We start from the raw sequence: 21758 nt of genomic DNA, 5'->3' as shown, positions 1-21758 counted from the left end.
CTGCATATTCTGGTGCCCTACCTAAGTCTTTATCACCAAGAGAAAAGCTTCCATATCAGACCCAACCCAGCCTTTGGATGCTGCTCTGACAATAGCAAAAAGGGCACAAGGAGTAAGATCGCATGGGCAGAAGTCTGGGTGAGGAATGCTATATCAGTCGAAGAGGGAGCTCATGGGAAGTTAAAGGTATGAGGACTGAGTGGAAGAAGACATAATTTCTTTGGGAGGCCAAGGAGGGTGGCTCTCTTGAGGTCAGGAGTTTGAGACCAGACTGGCCAACATGCTGAAACCCTGACACTACTTAAAAAAAAATACATATATATAAATATATAAAAATTAGCTGGGCATGGTGATGCATGCCTGTAATGCCAGCTACTCAGAAGACTGAGGCACAAGAATGGCTTGAACCAGGGAGGCGGAGGTTGGAGTAAGCTGAGATTGCACCACTGCACTCCAGCCTGGGTGATAGAGCAAGACTGTCTCTAAAAGGAAAAAAAAAAAAGACATAACTTCCTCAGAAGTCTCAAATCTGTGGGCCACAAACTGTATTTATCACACAAATATGTTTTATTTCTGCTACACAGAATTTTTTTTTTAAACTTAATTGTCAATGCTTTAAAAATTAGGGAGTTTCACATAAAACCTAGGTTTCCAATATCTTTGGAAAAATCAGGTATTTGGTAGGATATGTCAAATGTGACTGTTACAGGTTTGTGGTCTAAGTCACTGGAATGATAGAGTTACCATTTCCTGAAATGGGAAAGAACATGGGGGAAGCAAGTTTGTAGGGGTAGGGATTGGTCAGAAATGAACGGAATGTATTAGGTTTTAGATGTATAAAGTTTGAGGTGCATATGAGCATCCTAGTGAAAGTATGAAATAGCTAAGTAGAGATAAAAGTCAGGAGTTCCAGAGAGAAGTCTGGAACATATGAGAGTTGTCAGCATATAATGATACTTATAGTCATGAGACAAGATGATGTAGCCAAGGGAGTGATTATCAGTAGAAGGGTCCTGAGGATTGACCCAACGGCAGGAAGATAATAGGGACAAGAGAATAGAAGAATAGGAACAAGAGACAGCAAGGCATGTGGGAACCCAGGGAAGCGTGGTATTGCAGAAGCTGAGCAAGGAAAATGTTTCAAGGAGGAAGGAGTGATCTGTGTCTGTGTCAGATGCTCACAGATACAAGGTCAGATATGAAGACAACTGAGAATTGGCACTGGATGTGGAATGTGGAGGTTCCTGGTGACTTTGGCAGGAGGACGTCTGGTGGAGTGGTGGGGGAGAAAGCCTGACTGAAGTGGGTCCAGGAGAATGAAGGAGGAGAATTAGAGGCAGTGAATGTACACAGCTCTTCTGAGGCATCTGCTCTAATGGGGTGGCAGCTGGATGGGAATGTAGGTTCAAGAGAGGGTGGCGGTGATTGTTGTGTAAAGATAGATGTCACCACAGCATGTTTTTGTATTGATAGGAATGATGTTGGGGGTGGGGTCGGTGACATTAACAATGCAGAAAACTGAGGGGAGACACTGGAGTGATGTCCTTGGATAGGTGAAAGGGTACGGCACCTAGAACACAAGTGGAGAGACTGACTTCAGATAAGAGCCAGGACAGGCCGGGCGCAGTGGCTCATGCCTGTTATCTCAGCACTTTGGGAGGCCGAGGTGGGCGAATCATGAGGTCAGGAGATTGAGACCATCCTGGCTAACACAGCCAAACCCCATCTCTACTAAAAATACAAAAAAATTAGCCGGGTGTGGTGGCGGGCGCCTGTAGTCCCAGCTACTCAGGAGGCTGAGGCAGGAGAATGGCGTGAACCCGGGAGGCAGAGCTTGCAGTGAGATCATGCCCACTGCACTCCAGCCTGGGCGACAGAGCAAGACTCTGACTCAAAAAAAAAAAAAAAAAAAAAAAAAGCCGGGACAGTTTATCCTTGGTAACATGAAGGAAGGCAAAGTGTATAGGCACAGATGCTTGTGGGCAGGTGTTATGTTTTGGCTGAATGAATGAATGAGCAATCAGCCAATAGAGGCTAAGAATGACATGCTACCTCCACGAGAGTCTCTCTAGTGGCTGGTGTTGTAAGTCCTTCTCTGACCTGGTCCGTGAAGAGAGGCCAGCCTAGAAAATAATGTTGTTGACTAGGACCTAGTCTAGGTTATTAAAGTCTGGGTTTGAGTGCTGACATTGTTCTGAGTTCCAGGGTATTACTGGGAGGATTAGTTGGCAAGGCAAAGAAATTGGATGAGTGTCTGGTCAGTTGTTTGCTGGGGGTAACAGCTCTCTTCTAGTGATGGGATGTGCACCCTCTTATGTTCCTCAGGCCCCACCTCAGCAAGTCCACTCCTCCTCTCTATGATCAGCCCCACTCCTTGGTCACTTGGGTTTGTGACTCCTAACTTAGATTGTGAGTGCGTGAGAGAGGAGAGGTGTGCAGTTGGTTGTGGGAGAAGGGCTTGTGTGTGGCTCTGCCCATGTGTGCAAGTGAGTCTGAGAAGGTGCATGATCGTGAGTCGCAACATAATAGAGAACATGAGCCACAGAAGCGGGCAAGAGGATGCTTGGCACTGCTGCCACGATTCCCAGAGAGGTGTCGCATAAGCAGTGCTGTCTTTCTCTGTATCTGATTGAACAATGTACATAAAGAGCTTAGTGAGGAGTAAAATTGCTCCTGTGTGTGCTGTCATAAACCAGTTCCTTTTCTGTTCTAAACAGTTCTGTAGTCTCATCCACATGTTACTGGCTGTTTCTCAACTACTAAACTAGTCATGAAAATTCTATCTGATCTTTTGGTAACATCAGGTCACAGGGATAATTTTAACGGCTAACATAAGCAGTATTATTGCTGGCTTGTGTTCAAACTATGTCTTGTGATCTGGACGACCCTTTTGAGATTCTATCAAGTTAAAATTAGAACATTTATTTTAAGAGATGTATGCAAGCTGAGACAAATCCCCATTACTGGGTCAGAATGAATGGCTCTCAGTAATTTACAGACAATTGTGACGTGTACCCAACTCTTTTTTTTTTTTTTAATTCCTGGCTGGTAGTTTAGTGGTAAGTCAGGGAGTGAGTCAGTGAATCTTACGGTTATCCTTACTCTGGGTTGAGGTCAGTTCAGTGCTATCTTCTGACATCAACATTTCCCCTTCTTATTCATTGGTGGAGTATTTTGCTTTTCTTTTATTTAGTTTTTTTGTTTGTTTGTTTTTGGTGGTTTTTTTTTTTTTGGAGACACAGTCTTGCTCTGTTGCCCAGGCTAGAGTGCAGTGGTGTGGTCTTGGCTCACTGCAACCTCCACCTCCTCCCGGTTCAAGTAATTCTCCTGCCTCCGCCTCCCAAGTAGCTGGGAATACAGGCACACACCGCCATACCCAGCTAGTTGTTTTTTTTTTTTTTGTATTTTAGTAGAGACGGGGTTTCACTGTGTTGCCCACGCTGGTCTCACACTTCTGAACTCAGGCAGTCTTCCTGCCTGGGCCTCCCAAAGTGCTAGGATTACAGGCGTGAACCACCACACCCAGCCTCTATTTTGTTTTTAGCTGTGCAATGTAAATTCTGACTGTTTGTTGCATTTGGTGGGAGAGATAAAACACTAGAAAAATATCCTGGGTTACCCTTTTATAAAGTCTTCCCCTAAATTTGCATTTAGGTTAACTTAAGAAGTAGTTTCTCCTTTTACTTATGACATTTGGCCTTACTTCATTTTGATACGGTAATTCTCTGTTTTCATAAATGACTAAAGGGTAAATTGATTATGATAGAAAATGATCTTTTGAAGACATTTCTCAGAGAACAAAGTTGAGACATAAAAATAATTACTTGAAATTAATATCTAGATTGAAACTCTAGATATGAAAACAGACTAGTGTTCAAGACTTGTTGCTCATTCTTTTTGTGTATGATGTGTCTTATGAAAGCTTATAGAGCCAGCCCTTTAGGTTCCTTTGCTGTGTAAATAACTGTTTAGTTGTACAATTAGAGCATAATGAGAGTTAAAAAGACTCCTAAACCTTCATATAAGATGGCCATTGTTGGGTCCAGGCAGTATCCCTCATATCAAGCCAAGTGCTGCCCTAGATGAGTTCTGGGAACATACTTGTGATATGACTGCCTTACACAAAGTTGCAAAATCTGGCTTCACTTCCCTCTCACCCTCTTATCCAAGCCCCATTTTTCCCCACTTAACAGCTTCCTTATTTCTCACTTTTCTGCCCTCTTCCCACCCTCAAAGGGCTCTTGGGCTGGTCCGAACCTTCCGTGTTCAGTGACTCATCCAGGCCTGCTCTTCTCATAAAAAGCTGGTCCTCTAAAACCTCCGACCACTCACTACCACTGTCCATTTCCATAGATATTAGGTGTGTAACAGTTTGATTAAAGTAGTGTCAGGCCAGGCACGTAATGTCAGGCTGACACCTGTAATCCCAACACTTTGGGAGGCAGAGGCAGGTGGATCGCTTGAGCTCAGGAGTTCAAGTACAGCCTGGGCAACATGGTGAAACCTCGTCTCTACCAAAAAAAAAAAAAAAAAAATTACAAAAACTAGCCAGGCATAGTGACTTGTGCCTATAGTCGCAGCTACTTGGGAGGCTGAGGTGGGAGAATTGCTTGTGCTTCAGAGGTTGAAGTGCAGTGAGCCGAGATGAGATTGCACCACTACACTCGAGCCTGAGTGACAGAGTGAGACACTGTCTAAAAAAAAAAAAGAAGAAAGTAATGTCAATACCTAATGCATCTAAAAGCATTTCCATTCCTTACTGGACAGAAAGAGGGCTGAGCATAGCCCATACCCATGATATCTGCATCCTTCGCGTGATTCCTGTATGCCCCAGAATCTCTCTTACCTCCCCTCTCATGCTTCTCTGTGCCTTCACACCCCTGAGTCTGTTTCAAGTTTGCCACTCAGTAAACTGGCGCCAACTAATTTTTAAAGAAACCTACTTACATCCTAACACTTTGTGATTTGTTTCATTGCAATGTAGGTGGCTGTTGGGAGGCTCTATCACTGTGCAGTACTGCCCTCCACAATCCTGCTCACCTCTCCTGTCTCTCCTCACTCACCCCCTGTCTTGCTGGCACCCAAGGAATTTCTTGCCTTAGGGCAGAAAAAGCAGTCTCACCCACATTTAAGACCCCTTAACATCCCAGTTTCTACTTTAACAGTCTTACCAAGGGATTTCTTAAAATGAAAACTGCCCTGTCTATGAAAGGACTATCCAGCGGATACAGCTTTTTCACTTTGTTAGAATAGGTAAAGAGGGTAATTTGAGAAAGGAGGATCCTTCCCCTGACCACAGGGAGTAACAGATTTAGAATTAAAGAGATACTCAGAGACATGGATTCATAAAGGTAGAGATCAGTGCCTAAGCCACAGTGAAATGCAGGGTGTGGATTGTTTCCAAATGGTGTTCCTGTTGACATTCAAGAGGAAGGCCATAGGCCATATGGGGAGGTATTTAACCAGCATGGAGCTGGTATCCAGGAGGGCTGCAGAGGCCTCTTGAACCAGTCATGTGGACGTCCAGAACCAGGCTGGGATACAGACGGAGCTAGAGGCTCAGGTGTATATTCTTGCTTACAGCAGAGGGCAGTCCGTGTGCAGGTGGATTGGAACATTGTGCCCTTCCTCTGCATGAGCTGTGACACCCAAATCCAGAGACAGGAGCTGGGCAGGCCCTTAGACAATGTCCAGCACAGTCTACTTGTGAGTCACCTGCTGATCTTAAGCACCACCCATTTCTTGTTGTTCTTCCCTTTTTTCCTTAACCTCTGTTGCAAACTGCATCCTTCTAAAAAGTCTTTCTTCAGTCTTCTTGAATGCTAAGTTACTTACTTCATAACATGCTTTCCTATTGGTTACTTTCTGTTGCTGGGTCCTTAACTATACTTGGGGGATTGCCAGGATTCTTAGGCATACCTTTTCCACTTTCATATTAACTGTCCATCGGCAGGAGTTAATCCATAAATTAACAAATGTCACTCTCAGACAATACCCTTATAATTCTGGGAGTGTCTTACAATAGCAGCCTAGTCATGGCTAAGAGCCTTGGCTCTGCAGCCAGACTGCTTGGATGGAATCCCAGCCTTGTCACTCACCAGCCATGGGATCCTGGACAAGTTATTTAACTTCTTCATGCCTTGGTTTCCTCACATTGTCATTTTGGAGATTAACTGAGTAAACCAAGCAAACACTAACCAATGCCTGCGATATATGAATACTTTATATTCTTATTATGAGTTATTACTACTGCTTAGTCATTAGTGAACTGTCAAGAGAACAGGTTAGAGAAGAATAGTTTACATTATATTCATGTTTTAACTTATTTTAATTAGTATTACTATCATGCTATGACTGTGTATGACATTTATATTAAGTCTAGGCAAATCATGGGCTGAAGCTTAGCAGTTAAGTTAAAACAAGAGGATCAAAAAGTTAACACAAGAGGATCTAAATAGGTGCTGTGGCTGCAGGCAGGGAAGTTGAGTCAGGAGGGGTGAATGTCCGAGGAGGTGGAAGGAATATCTCATTCTTATGCGCTCTATTTCGGTTTTAGGCTTATGGGTTTATATTGCTAGGATGGGGCAGTGCCTTCCCTCCACTCTGCAACACAGGAGTCAGAGCTCTGTGATGGGTTCGCCCATCCTCATTAGAACATTTGTTGAAGGCAGTCATCTGACTCTTTTCCATGCATTGTCTCTGCCCCCACTTCCTGCATAAAGCCACCTCTGAAAATCCCACCTGCATTCATTGCTTTGGAATTTCAGTAGCCCTTAATGTCAGTACTGCCCTGATAGCCCCAACTTGTCACCTTGCTTATTTTTATGCAGATGACCCATCTTCCTGTTTGAACAAAAGCCTTTTGGGGCCACACAGTGAGCATAGTGCCATATGCATAACAGTTGCTTATTTAATCGATAGCTTTATCTGTGCACAAATTTGGGCATCAAACTTTACTCCTACTCTTTTTATCCTTTTAAGGATTAAATAGAGCAAGAGGGTTGTGTGTGTTACATATACTATGTGTATAAAATAAAGAGTAAGCTTGGGGATACCAAATATCCTCTTCATTTATCAGAAGAAACAAACCATGGAATGATCAATTAACCTTAAGAGGAAGGAGCTTTACAAATAGGCTGTATTTTTCTTGCATGCTTTTTGGAGCAGCAGCAGCATGGTAGGATGGTAAGTGCTCATGCCTTAGAGGTAAAACCATGTCAAACCCCATCTCTAACACTTAATAGTTGTGTGACCTTGGGCATCTCACTTCAGTCTCTCACAGCCTCAGTTAACACATTGGTAAGATTTACCTTGTAGAAATATTATTATTCCCCATCATGTCCTTAAAGAATTTGGTCTCCAAATATAGTAAGCTCTGATGATAGCTTTTTAACCGGTTCCTAAGTTTTTTTTTTTTTTTTAGATAAACTTTAGGGGATAGGAAGGCTTACATGAGTTTGTATTATTTTGATCAGTATATCATGCTCACGTATCTTGGTTGCCTGTAGTATAAATCTACTGAAATCTAACACTTGAGCCCCGTACCTGAGGTTCTGTCCCATTTTACTTTTCTTTCCCTACTCAAAGCTTCCTCTCTGGCTCTCACAGAGGATACCTGGTCAAGCACACAGGTGCTCACCTGATACCTGCCGTTGCCTGCCTGGAATTCCCTACAATATCATCAGCTACCCAGATCACATCTGCTGTATAAGCTTGAAGTCACATCCCACTATCTTAGCACCTCTGCTCCCGCTGTAGCTGGATAGTGCCCTTCCTGCTGTGAATTCCTGAGCACTTACTGTTCCTATTTTTGCTTTGACTCTTGTTACATTGACGTTTGGTTTTTGTTTTTATATACATAGATTTCCTCCCAGCTAGAACAGGACCACACTTTACTCCTACTCTTTTAAAGATATTCTTTATTGTGAAATGGAGCATATATACAAAAGAATACATATTTAAAAATGTGTATTGTTTAAAAATGTCACCCAAGTTAAGACATAGAACACAACCAGTGCCTTAGAACCTCTTTTTGTCCCTTCCCAATGATAGCTTCACCTTTCCCCCAGAGGTAACCAGCATCATTAAATTTACATTGATTATAGTTTTCTGATCTTTAAACAGTACCTTTTTTCTTGTTTTGCCTTTTTTTTTTTTTTTTTTTTTTTTTGAGACAGAGTCACCAGGCTGGAGTGCAGTGGCGCAATCTCAGCTCACTCTAACCTCCGACTCCCTGGTTCACGGGATTCTCCTGCCTCAGCCTCCCAAGTAGCTGTGATTACAGGCATGTGCCACCACACCCAGCTAATTTTTGTATTTTTAGTAGAGACAGGGTTTCACCATGTTGGCCAGGATGGTCTCCATCTCCTGACCTCATGATTTGCCTGCCTCAGCCTCCCAAAGTGCTGGGATGACAGGCGTGAGCCACTGTACCCAGCCTGTTTTGCCTTTATATAAGTGGAATCGTATATATGTAATTGTTTGACCCATTCTTTTTTCAACATAAATGTTTTAAAAATTCATCTTTTTGCTGCATGATGTATATAGCTATAGTTCATTCATTTTAGATTGTATTCCATGCTATGAATATAGCAGAACTTTTCCTTTAAAAAAGATGGCTGTATAACTAAAGTCTCAGTCATTTTCAACGATAAGCAAATATTTCTTACTTATATGTTGGTGGGTTGGCTAGGACAGCTCTGATGATCTCAGCAGAGTTTGGAGCTAGGCTACAGGTTTGGTCCCGATCTGTTCCATGTTTCTTTTTTCTGGAACCAGCAAGCACCCAGGCATATTCTGCTGGCAGAAGTTGTAACTTCTCAGAGGGTGAACAGAAATAAGCATTGCTTCTGTAAGGTACACTGTCACTTCTGCTCATAGTGTCTTAGTCAAGTCAAGCCATAGGACACATCCAACATCAGGTGGGAAAGTGTCCTCCCCCGAGGAGGCTGGGAGTAATGTATACTTGCTGAGCAAAAATCTAATACAGACATTTGGGTTGTTTCCAGTTTTTGACTGTTTCAAACAGTGCTGCTGCTGCTGTGAACATTTTGATTATATCTCTTGTTGCACATACACAAGCATTTCTTTAGTGTATATGCTTAGGAGCTGAGCTGCTGGATTGTACAGCATGAGCATTTTTAACTTTACTAGGTAATACCAAATACTTTCCAAGTAGTGTGCCTGTTCTATCCACAATGGATTGGTGCTTCAGTGTTGCACCGAACCAATACTACATTTACATTTTTTGTATGTATTTAACACACAGCTGAGTAAGTACCTTTAAAAGTATCTGTCTCACAGTGTCACAGTGAACTCAGTTTGATCTTGAACCCTTACTGCAGGATGGAAAGTACGCTGTTAAGGCCATAGAATAGGGAGGCCAAGGCAGGAGAAATCGCTTCAGGCCAGGAGTTCAAGACCGGGCTGGACAACATAGCAAGAGCCTGTCTTTACAAAAAAAAAAAAATTAAACATTAGCTAGGCATGGTGGCCTGTGCTACTCAGGAGGCCTAAAGGTGGGAAGTTAGAGGCTGTAGTGAGCTATCATGCTACTGCACTCCAGCCTGAGAGTGAGACACTCTCTCTTAAAAAAAAATAAAAAGACAGCTACAGAAAAGTGCTGCTTATCTTTCTGTCAGTACTCAGAATCCACTAACTGTTTCAACTTGCGTTCACTTGGCAGGTTTGGTGCAAGTGCCAAAGTTGTGCATTTCCTGGGACGAGTCAAACCATGGAATTATACTTATGATCCCAAAACAAAAAGTGTCAAAAGTGAGGCCCATGATCCGAACATGACTCATCCAGAGTTTCTCATCCTGTGGTGGAACATCTTTACCACCAACGTTTTACCTCTGCTTCAACAATTTGGCCTTGTCAAAGACACCTGCTCATATGTAAATGTGGTAGGTTCTGTTTCTTTTCTTCAGATCATTTAATGCTGCTTTTTAAAAACTTGTTGTATCAATAGAGATGTGGAATATTTAGCAGCATTTTAAACAGAGATAAATAAAATTTTGTGGAAAGAAAATGGTAACCATCTTAGAGGGGAGAAACATTCCCAGCAAGAAGTAGCAGAAATAAACTGTGTGGCAGATTTCTTTAGATCCGAGAACATAGTTTTTTAAGAATTTTCTATATATACCCGTATATTTTAACTCTAGAATTCTTAGCCCATTCTCCTCTGAGAAGATTTTTAGATTATTCCTAAAGTAGTGGTCTATAAAAATAACACCCCATTGAATGTTTTAGGAACTGCAAACATTTAGATGTATCTACTTTATATTTGCCATCTGCTTAGAAGAATGTGTTTTCAGTGAAAATCACAATATGAACATACAGTAAATACTTTTGTAGGATTATTTTTATTTCCTATGTTTGTACTCCTAAGATTACTATAGGATCTTGAAAAAGAAATATCTTTGTAGGAGGGAGATGACATGTTAACATTTATAACAACCCTGTTTAGCATATTTTCTGACTTTAAAGGTCTTCTCTGAGGTTTGTTCTTATGAAAGAATTGGAGGAGGATGAGGAATGAAACTGTTACATATTCAGATATAAATAAGAGAACAGAATGGGGAGATTATAAGAGATTATTCGCTTTTCTGTGGTACAGATTTTAGCCATTTCACTTACTAGCACTTACTAAGATATAGAAAGGAGAAAGGGAGAAAGAACTAACACTTGCATTCTTACTCTGAGTGCTTTATATGGATCATGACATAATATTTGTACAGCAGTGGTCCCCAACCTTTTTGGCACTAGACACTGGTTTTGTGGAAGACAGTTTTTCCATGGACCAGTATGGGGGATGGTTGTGGGATAAAACTGTTCCACCTCAGATCATCAGGCATTAGATTTTCATAAGGAGCATACCACCTAGATCCTTTGCATGCACAGTTCATAAGAGTTCATGTTTCTATGAGAATCTAACCACCTCTGATCTGACAAGAGGCAGAGCTCAGGTGGTAATTCTTGCTCGCCTGCCACTCACCTTCTGCTGTGTGGCCTGGTTCCTAATAGGCCATGGACCACTACTGGTCTGTGGCCTGGGGGTTGGGGACCCCTGTCATGCAGTACTTAAAACCACCTGGCACATCGTAAATGCTTAATGAAAGTTACCCTTTCTTAACCCTTAAAACCACTATATTAAGTACTATTAGTATTGTTAAGTATATTAAGTATTATTAATATCTCCTTTTATAGGTAAATTAACCAAAGCTTAAAGAAGTTATATAACTTGTCTTAGTTGTGTAACAGACTAGTCAAGTAGCAGAATGGGCTTCAAACCCAGGTCTGAAGAGACTTATCCTTATGAAAATTTGAGATGGACTATGCTTAAAAGTAGCCATCTACAGCCCAGAATTAAGATAGTACCTTTTATGGCAGGTGAAGGGAGAGTTACACTTTAAAGGCTAAACTATTTTAAGTTATGTCCAGTGTATTTGGCCTGACCTCAGGGGCCTCTCTTTTAGGTTATAAATTCACAGCCCCCCTATTGTGAACAGAGGACTCTGGAATGCCTCTGTATCATTACTGTTGCCAAGTACAAGGCAAAGGCAGGACTATCCAACGGAAGGCCTTATGTTGCCTCAGCTATAATGCAATCCTATAGACCCAAACACCTTAAAGTTCCACTGAATTTAAATACATACCTATATGCTTACATATATATGGTAACAAAAACAGATAGTCAAAACACTTTTTCCACCATTTTCTTTGTTAAAAGCAATGCTTGTCTGTATTCATTTACCTTCCTTTTTCTCTGCTAAGATTTCCATTACCTTTGCACCTTAGTACTTTTTGAAAGATAGCATTGGTAAATTTGTGGTACATGTGAAGTTGATCACCCATGTACATGTAATGAGAATCAAATTTAATGTAGACTAGGTCTGCTTTGTTTGTTGCACATTTACCCTGTTCCTTCTGCAATATGAGGGCTGGAATTATGAACCAAGGAAAGGTGAAGATGGGAATTGAAAGATGTTCAAAACTAAGTAAATTAAATGAACAGATGCTACTTGGTAATCCAAATGAAAGCTTAAACAAGCAGAGAAGTTTGGTACCTAGTCTCAAACCAGTTTAACTTTCCTTCTTACAATGTGATAACTGAGTATGTGTTGCGGCTCTCTAGTTAGGTTCTTTCTGAAATGTAGCCTGTTGGGGTATCATTTTGTTTAAGTTCTCAACCTTTCAGAGCCCACACAGATTGAGAATTTATCTTGAGACTTTGTGTTCCCTTGCCCATCCATCTTACACTTTCTAATGAACTGTTTGCAGCTTTCAGACTTGGTCTATACACTGGCTTTCTCTTGTGGCTTCTGTAGAAAGGTATGCAGAACTTAAACATTAACCCTAATTACTTTGTTCTCCCAATGTTTTCACTGAGTCAAGAAGTCTTCATTTTGTTAGGAAAAAATCATATAATCTTTATATTTTTGTGTCTTTTTTGTTTGTTTCATGTAATACTTTTCAGTTTTTGCTACTTTGCATGATTCATCCTGGCTTTTCTCACTGTCTTCAGTTTATTGCATTCTTTAAAACAGTTTGATTTTCAGCTCTCAAAGAGTCAATTATGCTTTCCTTTCTAGGAAGATGTCTCAGGAGCCATATCACATCTGTCCCTTGGGGAGATCCCAGCTATGGCACAGCCATTTGTATCCTCGGAAGAACGGAAGGAGCGATGGGAACAGGGCCAGGCTGATTATATGGGAGCAGATTCCTTTGACAACATCAAGAGGAAACTTGACACTTACCTCCAGTAGAAACACTGCATTTTTCTGTGAACACATTCACTTCCCAAGCCTTGTTTCTGATACTTAGTATCTAGAGCTGGGTTGAAAAAAGTCTGTTACAGTTGCTAGAGGTTTTCATTAAAACTTATCAGATGAGAGGTTTTTTTAGGATAAGAGGTGAGAACTGGGCAAAAGTTGTGAAGCAGCAGTTCTGTTATATGGACAGTGTTCTGCTTTATAATCCTATTTAGCTTGTTTCAGAAATTCTTTTGTTGACTGCCAACATACAAAGTAAGGAAAACTCAATATTAAGCTATTAAGACAGCTGTATCAATTCTTAAAATCTGCAGAGCCTGCTTCAAAGTCAGTCACTCCCTTCAGAAGCAGACATGGCATCTGTTCCTTGCTTGCTTGTTGGTTGTGCCTACCTTTCACGAGACCTGAATCTTAGAATTGCCCAGTGCTGCCAGTGAGTGAGTGTAATTCTGCTTTCAGGTAAAGATAAGCTATATTAACACTGCTGAGTGATTCATAAACGTATCAGCAAATACCTTTAACCCATTTTATTTCCTGGTCTTAGTGTCTGAAGATGCTCACCAGTTTTCTATGTACAGTAAGGCAGCATGCTAAAATGCTTTTGTTCAGTTCTGTATATTTGAAAATAGCAGCGTGTTCTCTGATGGTTACCTGCGGTGGCACCCTGTACAAAAAATAAAGACTTACTGCTGTATCTTGGTTGTTGAATTAAATTAAGGAATCTTACCACACCCTTGAACAAATCTATTAGGGAATTTTTCATAATTTTTGGAATTTGTCATAGTCTTAAAAAAGTGTAGCTTGACATTGGGATATATGCTTTAAAAACTGTTATCTATGATTTCAATCTAATTGTTTTTCTGTGATGGTGATGGATCTGACAGAACAAACTGAGATCAAACTTACATCGTGTCATTCATACTGCACCTCCCTATTATGGGTATTTAGCTATTTAGAATATTTTAACCTTTAAAGTCATTCCTAACTGTCAGAATCAGTACTGGGTCCAGTGCCTACTAGTGTTGTATCAATGATTTAAAATGATGGAATGGAAAAGCGTATTTATTAAATTTATAGATCATCCTAGGTTGTAAGAGACGGCAAGCTAAAGAAGGGTAGGATCCAAGATGACCTTTTAAAACTAAAATGAGTGGTCAGAAATGATTCTATGGAAGAAAACAGGACAGTTAACCATGACAGGAAGAAACTTTAGAGGTTTGATTGGGCAAAAGCTGCATAGCTTTTGTGACTTAGCCTTCAAGGTCACCCTCCTTACTCATATTGATGTGAATTAACATACAAGCATATAGACAGCTTAAGTCAAGAATGGTTGGGGCCACCTTGAAGGCTGTTACCATAGGAGCTCAAGAAGAACCTGAGGCTTTACCTAGAGTTATAAAATATTAAATGATAAATGACTTCTGAAAATAAACTAGCTATTTGGACTGGTGAAGAATGAGTCACTATTGATCTTCAAGTACAATGAAGCATTTACCGAAGACTGACTGAAGTGCCTCCATGTGTCAGGTGCTGTGGCACAGAGACTTCTCAAAATAATTTTAGCTAGTCGGAGGTCTTTCTGGCTTCCGAGTCCCTGGTTAAGATTAACAGAAACACAGTCTTCAGATAAAAAATGTCTTATTTTTGTGGACATTCAATATGCATTCAGCGTTTTTTCTATTTACTACCCCGTTCATCCTCTAATTTTTACACAGTAGCATAACGAAGCTCTAAGGTGAAAAGCTGACATAACTTTTAATTTTTTTTTTTTTTTTTTTTTTTTTTTTTTTTTTTTTTTTTTTTTTTGAGACGGAGTCTTGCTCTGTCACCAGGCTGGAGTGCAGTGGCGCGATCTCCGCTCACTGCAACCTCTGCCTCCTGGATTCAAGAGATTCTCCTACCTCAGCCTTCCGAGTAGCTGGGACTATGGGCACATACCACCATGCCCAGCTAATTTTTGTATTTTTAGTAGAGACAGGGTTTCACCACATTGCCAGGATGGTCTCAAATCTCGACCTCGTGATCCACCCACTTTGTCCTCCCAAAGTGCCAGGATTACAGGCGGGAGCCACTGCGCCCAGCCAATTTTTAAATTTCAAATAAGTAGTGAAGGCTATTAACTTTTGGAATCAGAAAGAATGACAAGCTTGCCATAAGACATAGCATGTAATGCTGTTCAGTTATTTGGCTAGAAAGTCACTGAACTAAACATTCTTTTCCTTCTATGATCTGTGTCTTAAGGTGAAGTATTAACTTTTCCATATAAAGCTATACAAATATTGGAAAATCTTTTCTAGGGAGTCCAGAATACTAAGGGTTACTAGTATGTATAAAGCAACAGTAACTCAAACTCAGCAGTAACTTAGTAAAATGTATAAAAAGGCAACAGTAACAAGATTTATATTTGCAGAGGTGATCCATATATATTTATCCCCTTGCAATGGTAGGTATGACCTTTGGTTGTAAGACAAACTTACCCACAACAGAGGTCAAATCCACGCTTTTGGAGATTAGCTCCATGGTGGAACGGAGCTATGGTTTATACATAAAGTAAATATTTACCTTAATTCTCCTTATACCCATATTGTCCTGCTGTATAACACATTTTGCAGATATTTTGAAGTTAATGTGTTAAAAACTTGAGGTTAAACATTTGAGTTGTTATAAGCCAAACATCAAATGTGCCCTTATATTTTTAATGAAGCTCATCCAAATGCTAATGCATAAATCTTGGCAAGTACTATAAATAAAACAAGAAAAAAATACAGCAATGTATTTGCCATTCCCCAAAACAGCACACACTGCCGAAGATAATTTCATTAGTACTCACTGGTAACAAACTACATGTGGTTAGTTTCTGTTTCCAATTCTAGAGCTGTAATTTTAAGGACAAAATATACAGTGATTCAGAGTGCTATCTGTGTATATATAGGTATTATCACAACTCCTTTTTTTCTTCCAGATGAGGAAATTAATTGGGACCAATGTTTTTAGATCAAGCCATTTTAAATAAGCACTCTGATTTCTGAACAAGAATTTCAGCCAGTTAAATTGAGTAAAATAAAGGTAGGATATGAGTACATTATTCCGTTACAGTAATCTTCGTGTACTCTCAATAAAAACGTAACACTTGCATAGAAAGGTCACTATTAATGAAGGATTTATTTTATTTGAAAATAAAGTCAAAATTATGGCACCGAGGATGGTAATAAACATTTGAAATTTTTATTGATTTTTAAATTTAAAATCCAGTTTTAACCACAAAATTGTTTGAATCACAACTGGTAATACAATGTCTTCAATATTTTTCTAAAGTTATTTTTCTATGTAATAATAAAACAGCATAGCATAATAGGAAGTTTTCGTTCCAGTGGCTTTTTTATATATTTATCCTTCTTAGGAAGGACAAATTAAATTTTTTAATTAAACTTTTTAAAATTTAACAACATCTAACAGAACTGTACAAAACAAGACATTTTTAAAACAAATTGCCAAACTTATGAGTGTGTTTTAAAAACAACTTTGTAAATATCTGGGCAAAGAAGTAAGCTGTCCTCCCTTTACCTTCACAGTGAGTTTGTAAGGCTTTGTCTTTGTAAGCAGGAAGAGTAGATTGTGTTGTTTTTTGCCAAAAACTGTTTATACTTAATCTCACTGAAGTATTGCTATATGGAGAACCCATACTCTGATCAACTTGATTTTTTTGTGTGTAATGCTTGATCTACCAGGTAACTTCCCTACTGCTCCTAATGCCAGTGGGCTAATCCCAAATTATTATTCCACTATCATCCCTGTAGAAAGGTCTTGGTTTTGATGAAAATCAGCCCATTCCTTACCTGCTACCGCCTCAAAAAGGGACCAGGAAGATTCTAGCTGGCTAATTCACTGTTCCCTTTGAGCAAGAAAACAGGGCACAGGGAGAAAAGGACTTAGATGGTGAGAGATTTGGCATATACCTTCAATGTGCGCCCTAGAACACAACATTGTCTCTGATCTCATCTTTCTATCAAATCACTTCCAACACTCCAAGTAAAGTCTCAGGTATTCTTACATCTGTATCATCAAACATGAAGCTTCTCTTGTTAGAGTAATTAATCTTTCTTTGGATTAAAGTTTCCCTTTGAAATAAAACTACCTACCTAATCTGACTGCTAAATTTCTAGCTTGTTTGTTTTAAATATGCTCAGGAGTCAACCCAGAATTCTGCAGCAAATAAGTTTGCTTATTAACAAAAAAGTAAAAAAAAAAAAAAAAAAAGATAGTCTCTACGGATAGATGTAAGGATGAATTACTTAAGTTCAAAATTAAATTCTGATTCTAAACACAACAATTTTTTACATTCAGGATTAAGATGTCTTTAAGAGTTGAAACGACTTTGGAGATCATCCAGCCCAACTTCCATCCAGATATCACGCCTCTCACATATAGTAGTCTTCTGAATTATAAAAATTTATAAAGTTACTTCCAAAAAAAGCTACATAAATAAAAATTACCTGTTTATAGAAATATCTATTTAGCAGTTCCATAATTTAAAATATTCAAATCAAATTGGGTAGGATTGGTTTGCCTCTCACTCCCACAGACTATATTTACACCCTAGACACAGCAAGTTACATTTAAACAATGAGTGTAGTACTACTTAACTAAAATGGAAAAAATAGTACTCTTAACATAATCCCTAATTTTTTCATGAACGTAAAACTCCAAGTCACGTATGTGAATTATATCTCAATGTAGCTGTAGGAAAAATAAAAACCTGTGCTAACCTGGACTTTGGTCTCATTTAAGATTTGGTTCTGGAATGCAAATACGGTTTTTGAAAGCCCAATAAAATTAATTCTTGTATGGTCTGTATATATTGTTTACAAGGACTACAAACACTGCATCACAAATTGGAGGCTTTGGTAAATAACTAAGTGTCCAACATAGAAAATAACTATTTGGTCAAAAGTATAAAAGGTCTGACCTTATTTGAAATACGAAAAAGCTGAGTACTTGGAAGATATATGAAAATACTCAGCATAGATGCTATGAAAAGCTAAATAACAAAGTAACCTTTTTTCTCAAAAAATTATTTTAGGCCACAGTATATAAGAGAACTTATTGCTATTTGAAGTTTCATTAAAAATAGGTTCGTATATAGAAGAAATTGTGTCAGTAATACCTCTTCACTAATATAAAACAATATGCCCCTTTTAGAAGACATGTTTTCTAGATCTCATTTCTAAAACTGTATTTTTCTCATTTCTAAAACTTAAGTATCCAATCAAACTGACCTTACTAAAATCCCACAAATTATAAATCAATTAATGTTCTGATTTCATTAATTTTGGCTTGTTTCATTTCGTCAGCATTTGGTTTTTTAGTTCCAAAGGCTCCTGCTGCAAGTTCTCTCTTTTTGTTTTGTATTTTCAGCATATTTTCTTCAACAGAGTCCTTTACAATGAACTTTAAAAAGAAAAAAAAAAAGTTAAATTGGTTAAGTAGTTTTTAAGGCGTAAAAAAACTAAATGAACAATTTGCCTAATGGCAAAAACCGCAATTGCTTTTGCACCAAACTATAATAACTCTTTAATAGAACTGAGTTTTGCTTTCTTTACCCAATATGGTTTTCTTATATAAAGAATATGGCTGTACGAACAGAAGTTACAGATCATGAGATAAACAAAGCAAAAAAGAAAGGATAAAAAAGCAAACTATATAGGCAACTCTGGAAAAATGACTTCAGCATTATATTAAAAAGGCCACTCTGGCCGGGCGCAGTGGCTCACACCTGTAATCCCAGCACTTTGGGAGGTCGAGGCGGGTGGATCATGAGGTCAGGAGATCGAGACCATCCTGCCTAACACAGTGAAACCCAGTCTCTACTAAAAAATAGAAAAAATTAGCTGGGCGTGGAGGAGGGTGCCTGTAGTCCCAGCTACTTGGGAGGCTGAGGCAGGAGAATGGTGTGAACCCGGAAGGTGGAGCTTGCACTGAGCTGAGATCACACCACTGTACTCCAGCCTAGGTGACAGAGTGAGACTCCATCTCAAAAAAAAAAAAAAAAAGGCCATTCCCAGAAATTCAAGAATGAATCTTTAGTATAATTCATAACACTAACAAAGAGAAAAATAAAACATGATCATCTCATTCCTGATAAAAACTTGATTTTAAAATACCCTAACTACGAATGAATGTCTCAACCTTACATATTTAATGTGAAACAATAAAAGTATTCTCAACAAAACAGAAACAAGTGAAGAATGGTCACTATCTGCTACTATTTAACATTATTTAAGAAGTCCCAATTACTGCCGTAACTAAAGTTATATAATAAAATTTTACTGAAATACATAAAAGATCTACATAAATGGAGAAGAGATACTATGTTCCTATATAGAAACATTCCTTATTTATAAAGAAAGATAGTTCTCAAAAGTAATAATAAATTCAATAAATCTCAAACAAGATATCTTAAATGGGATTTTACAACCAAAATCTAAAGTTCAATTCAAGAGTAATAATAATAACCACCAATACAATTTTCAAAAAGGGTAATCAGAATATTTTACCCTATCAGATATCAAAACTTACTTTAGGAAACCATAGTTGTGATAAGAGTAATACTGCCCTAAGAAAAGGAAAAGAGATCAACAGAATAGTCTAGAAAAAGACCCAAGTAATATATATAAATTAGTTTATGATAAAAGTGACATTTCACACTAGTAGGGAAAAAGTTGGAATTTTCAAATAAAAAAATGATATGATGTGACAGAACAAATTGTTCTTCATCTGATCAAAGAATAAGCTTAGACTCATGTCACAAATCATAAAACAAAAAATAAAATCTTCCAAAAGAACCATAAGTAAATACAGAATAGTTGAAAAAATGTGAAAATAAAGCCTTCTGTCCTAGGTAAGACCTTAAAACCTAGAACGTATAAAAAAAGGCTGACATTTTAAATCATAAAAATTTTAAAGCTTTTTCATGACCAAAAAATGCAGTTTAAAGACAAGGAAGAGTATAGGATAAACCATTTTTAACATACATAAACAGAAGATTTAAAGTCAGACTGTATCAGGGAGTCCTTTATACTATAAAACTATTTGCCCCATAACTATGAGCACTGGACAGAAGATACAAATAATTCACGGAAAAAATGTTAATAAACAAGATATGTGAAATATACTCAAGGTTTTAGGTAAATGCAAATTAGAACAGCACTTTTTTGGCCACAGAAGCATAAATTCACAATTTTCATATAAATCCTATTTTGAAACCAACTTGATAGTTAATAAAAACTCTAAATCCAAAATTCTAGTTTTCTTAACTTATCCCAAAGAATTACTTGCATCTATGTGCAAAGATTTATATATAATAATGCTCATTATGTCACTGTTTTTATTAGAAAAAACTTAATGGGTTAAATACGTTATGATGTATCTATAAGGTTTTGCAGAGTAGTCAAATTCAAAGAAAGTAGAATGGTAGTTGCCAGAGGCTGGGGGAGAGGAATGGGAAGTTACTATTTAATGGATACATAGTTTCAGTTTGAGATGATGAAAAAGTTCTGGAGACAGATGATTGTGATGGCTGTTGCACAACAACATTAGTGTACTTAATGTATCTAAACTGTATACTTCAAAATGGTAAATTTTGTATTTTACCACTATTTTTAAAAATGTGTTCATCTAAATGTACTTCTGAGGTAGTCTCCAATGTACAGTTTCAACGGAAACAAGTATGTTGTAGAATAAAGTATAATCTCATTTATCTTTAAAAGAATGTTTTTAAGGAGATGTACACATAAACATAAATGTATGTACAGAGAAAGGGCCCTTAAACAGCATATATTAAATTATTGAAGGAGGAAAAAGGTGTATATTTTGCTCTGCATAATTCCACTGAATCATTATAATAATGTATTTGTGCATTACTTAATTGTAAAAATCATATCAACCTAGTCTTAAAATAGTTTGTTTAAAAACTCACTTTTGTGATGATAACTTCTTGCTTCTGGCCAAGTCTATGGCATCTGTCAAAGCACTGATCTTCAGCAGCAGGATTCCAGGCCTAACAAGAACATGGATGAGTTGCTTTATTACTGCCCTGATCTTTGAGTGTTTTGCATTTGTCCTTTCATTTCACTAGTATTCATTCATCTTTTTCTGACTGAAAGTTTTCTGCCTGAAGTCAGATACTAACATCACAAATATTCTGGGAGAAAAATCCACCCTCCCAATCACTATGATAATAGGCATCCTCCCCATACTACTACTTCTAATACCTAATACAGGGCCCGACATATGTGTTAGCACCCAAAATAAGTATTTGTTGATTAATCAATTTCTGGGGTTTTTTGGTTTTTTTTTTCATTTTTAAAAGAATCTATGTGTGCTTAACAGCAGAAAAAGTTTATACATCCTCTTAGGTGACTTAATTTATATGAGAAAAGATGCAATTCTTGGGCCTATTTATAAAAAAGTTTTCTCCCCCTTTTCTGGTTTTCTTGCACTTTCCTCTGTTCATGAAATAAAAGTATTAAAAAAGGGTTTTAAGGGTCAGAAGTCCTAACATTGTTTTTTTGATGCAATTTTCTGTATCAGTATTTGAAGTTAGTTTGACTTTAAAGCTGAGCTAAAAAAAGTACCATTAGCTAATTAACACAGACCTGATCATGAGAATTGTTTTAAGCTAACGAATAAAATGATGGGCTGGGTGCAGTGGCTCACGCCTGTAATCCCAGCACTTTGGGAGGCTGAGACAGGCGGATCACGAAGTCAGGAGATCGAGACTATCCTGGCTAACATGGTGAAACCCCGTCTCTACTAAAAGTACAAAAAAAATTAGCCGGGCCTGGTGGTGGGCACCTGTAGTCCCAGCTACTCGGGAGGCTGAGGCAGGAGAATGGCATGAACCTGGGAGGCGGAGCTTGCAGTGAGCCGAGATCACGCCACTGCACTCCAGCCTGGGTGACAGAGTGAGACTCCGTCTCAAAAAAA

At 38.4% G+C, this 21758-nt stretch overlaps 2 protein-coding genes across 8 annotated transcripts in view; one reads left to right on the top strand and one right to left on the bottom strand.

The window, feature by feature from the left end:
* The window catches only part of GYG1 (glycogenin 1), a 37372-nt gene extending 23905 nt beyond the window's left edge, over window positions 1-13467 (top strand). Inside the window, exons 6-8 of one of the 4 annotated variants that reach the window (XM_025375108.1) lie at window positions 9686-9905; window positions 12283-12333; window positions 12594-13467. In XM_025375108.1, the coding sequence (XP_025230893.1) occupies window positions 9686-9905; window positions 12283-12333; window positions 12594-12767 (445 nt within the window). In that variant the 3' untranslated portion in view covers window positions 12768-13467. The remainder of the gene's footprint in view (window positions 1-9685; window positions 9906-12282; window positions 12334-12593) is intronic. The other 3 variants (XM_025375111.1, XM_025375110.1, XM_025375112.1) reach the window with 3 other exon arrangements.
* Window positions 13468-15976: 2509 nt separating this feature from the next.
* The window catches only part of HLTF (helicase like transcription factor), a 54533-nt gene continuing 48751 nt past the window's right edge, over window positions 15977-21758 (bottom strand). For 2 of the 4 annotated variants that reach the window (XM_025376330.1, XM_025376333.1), the window contains exons 24-25: window positions 20749-20829; window positions 15977-18221 (exon numbers count right to left, since the gene is read on the bottom strand). In XM_025376330.1, the coding sequence (XP_025232115.1) occupies window positions 18069-18221; window positions 20749-20829 (234 nt within the window). In that variant the 3' untranslated portion in view covers window positions 15977-18068. The remainder of the gene's footprint in view (window positions 18222-20748; window positions 20830-21758) is intronic. The other 2 variants (XM_025376331.1, XM_025376332.1) reach the window with 2 other exon arrangements.

This window comes from Theropithecus gelada, chromosome 2 (assembly GCF_003255815.1).
Source record: "Theropithecus gelada isolate Dixy chromosome 2, Tgel_1.0, whole genome shotgun sequence".
NCBI lineage: Eukaryota > Metazoa > Chordata > Mammalia > Primates > Cercopithecidae > Theropithecus > Theropithecus gelada.
The sequence above is the reverse complement of the archived record's forward strand: the minus strand, read 5'-3'. Positions and strand labels throughout refer to the sequence as shown.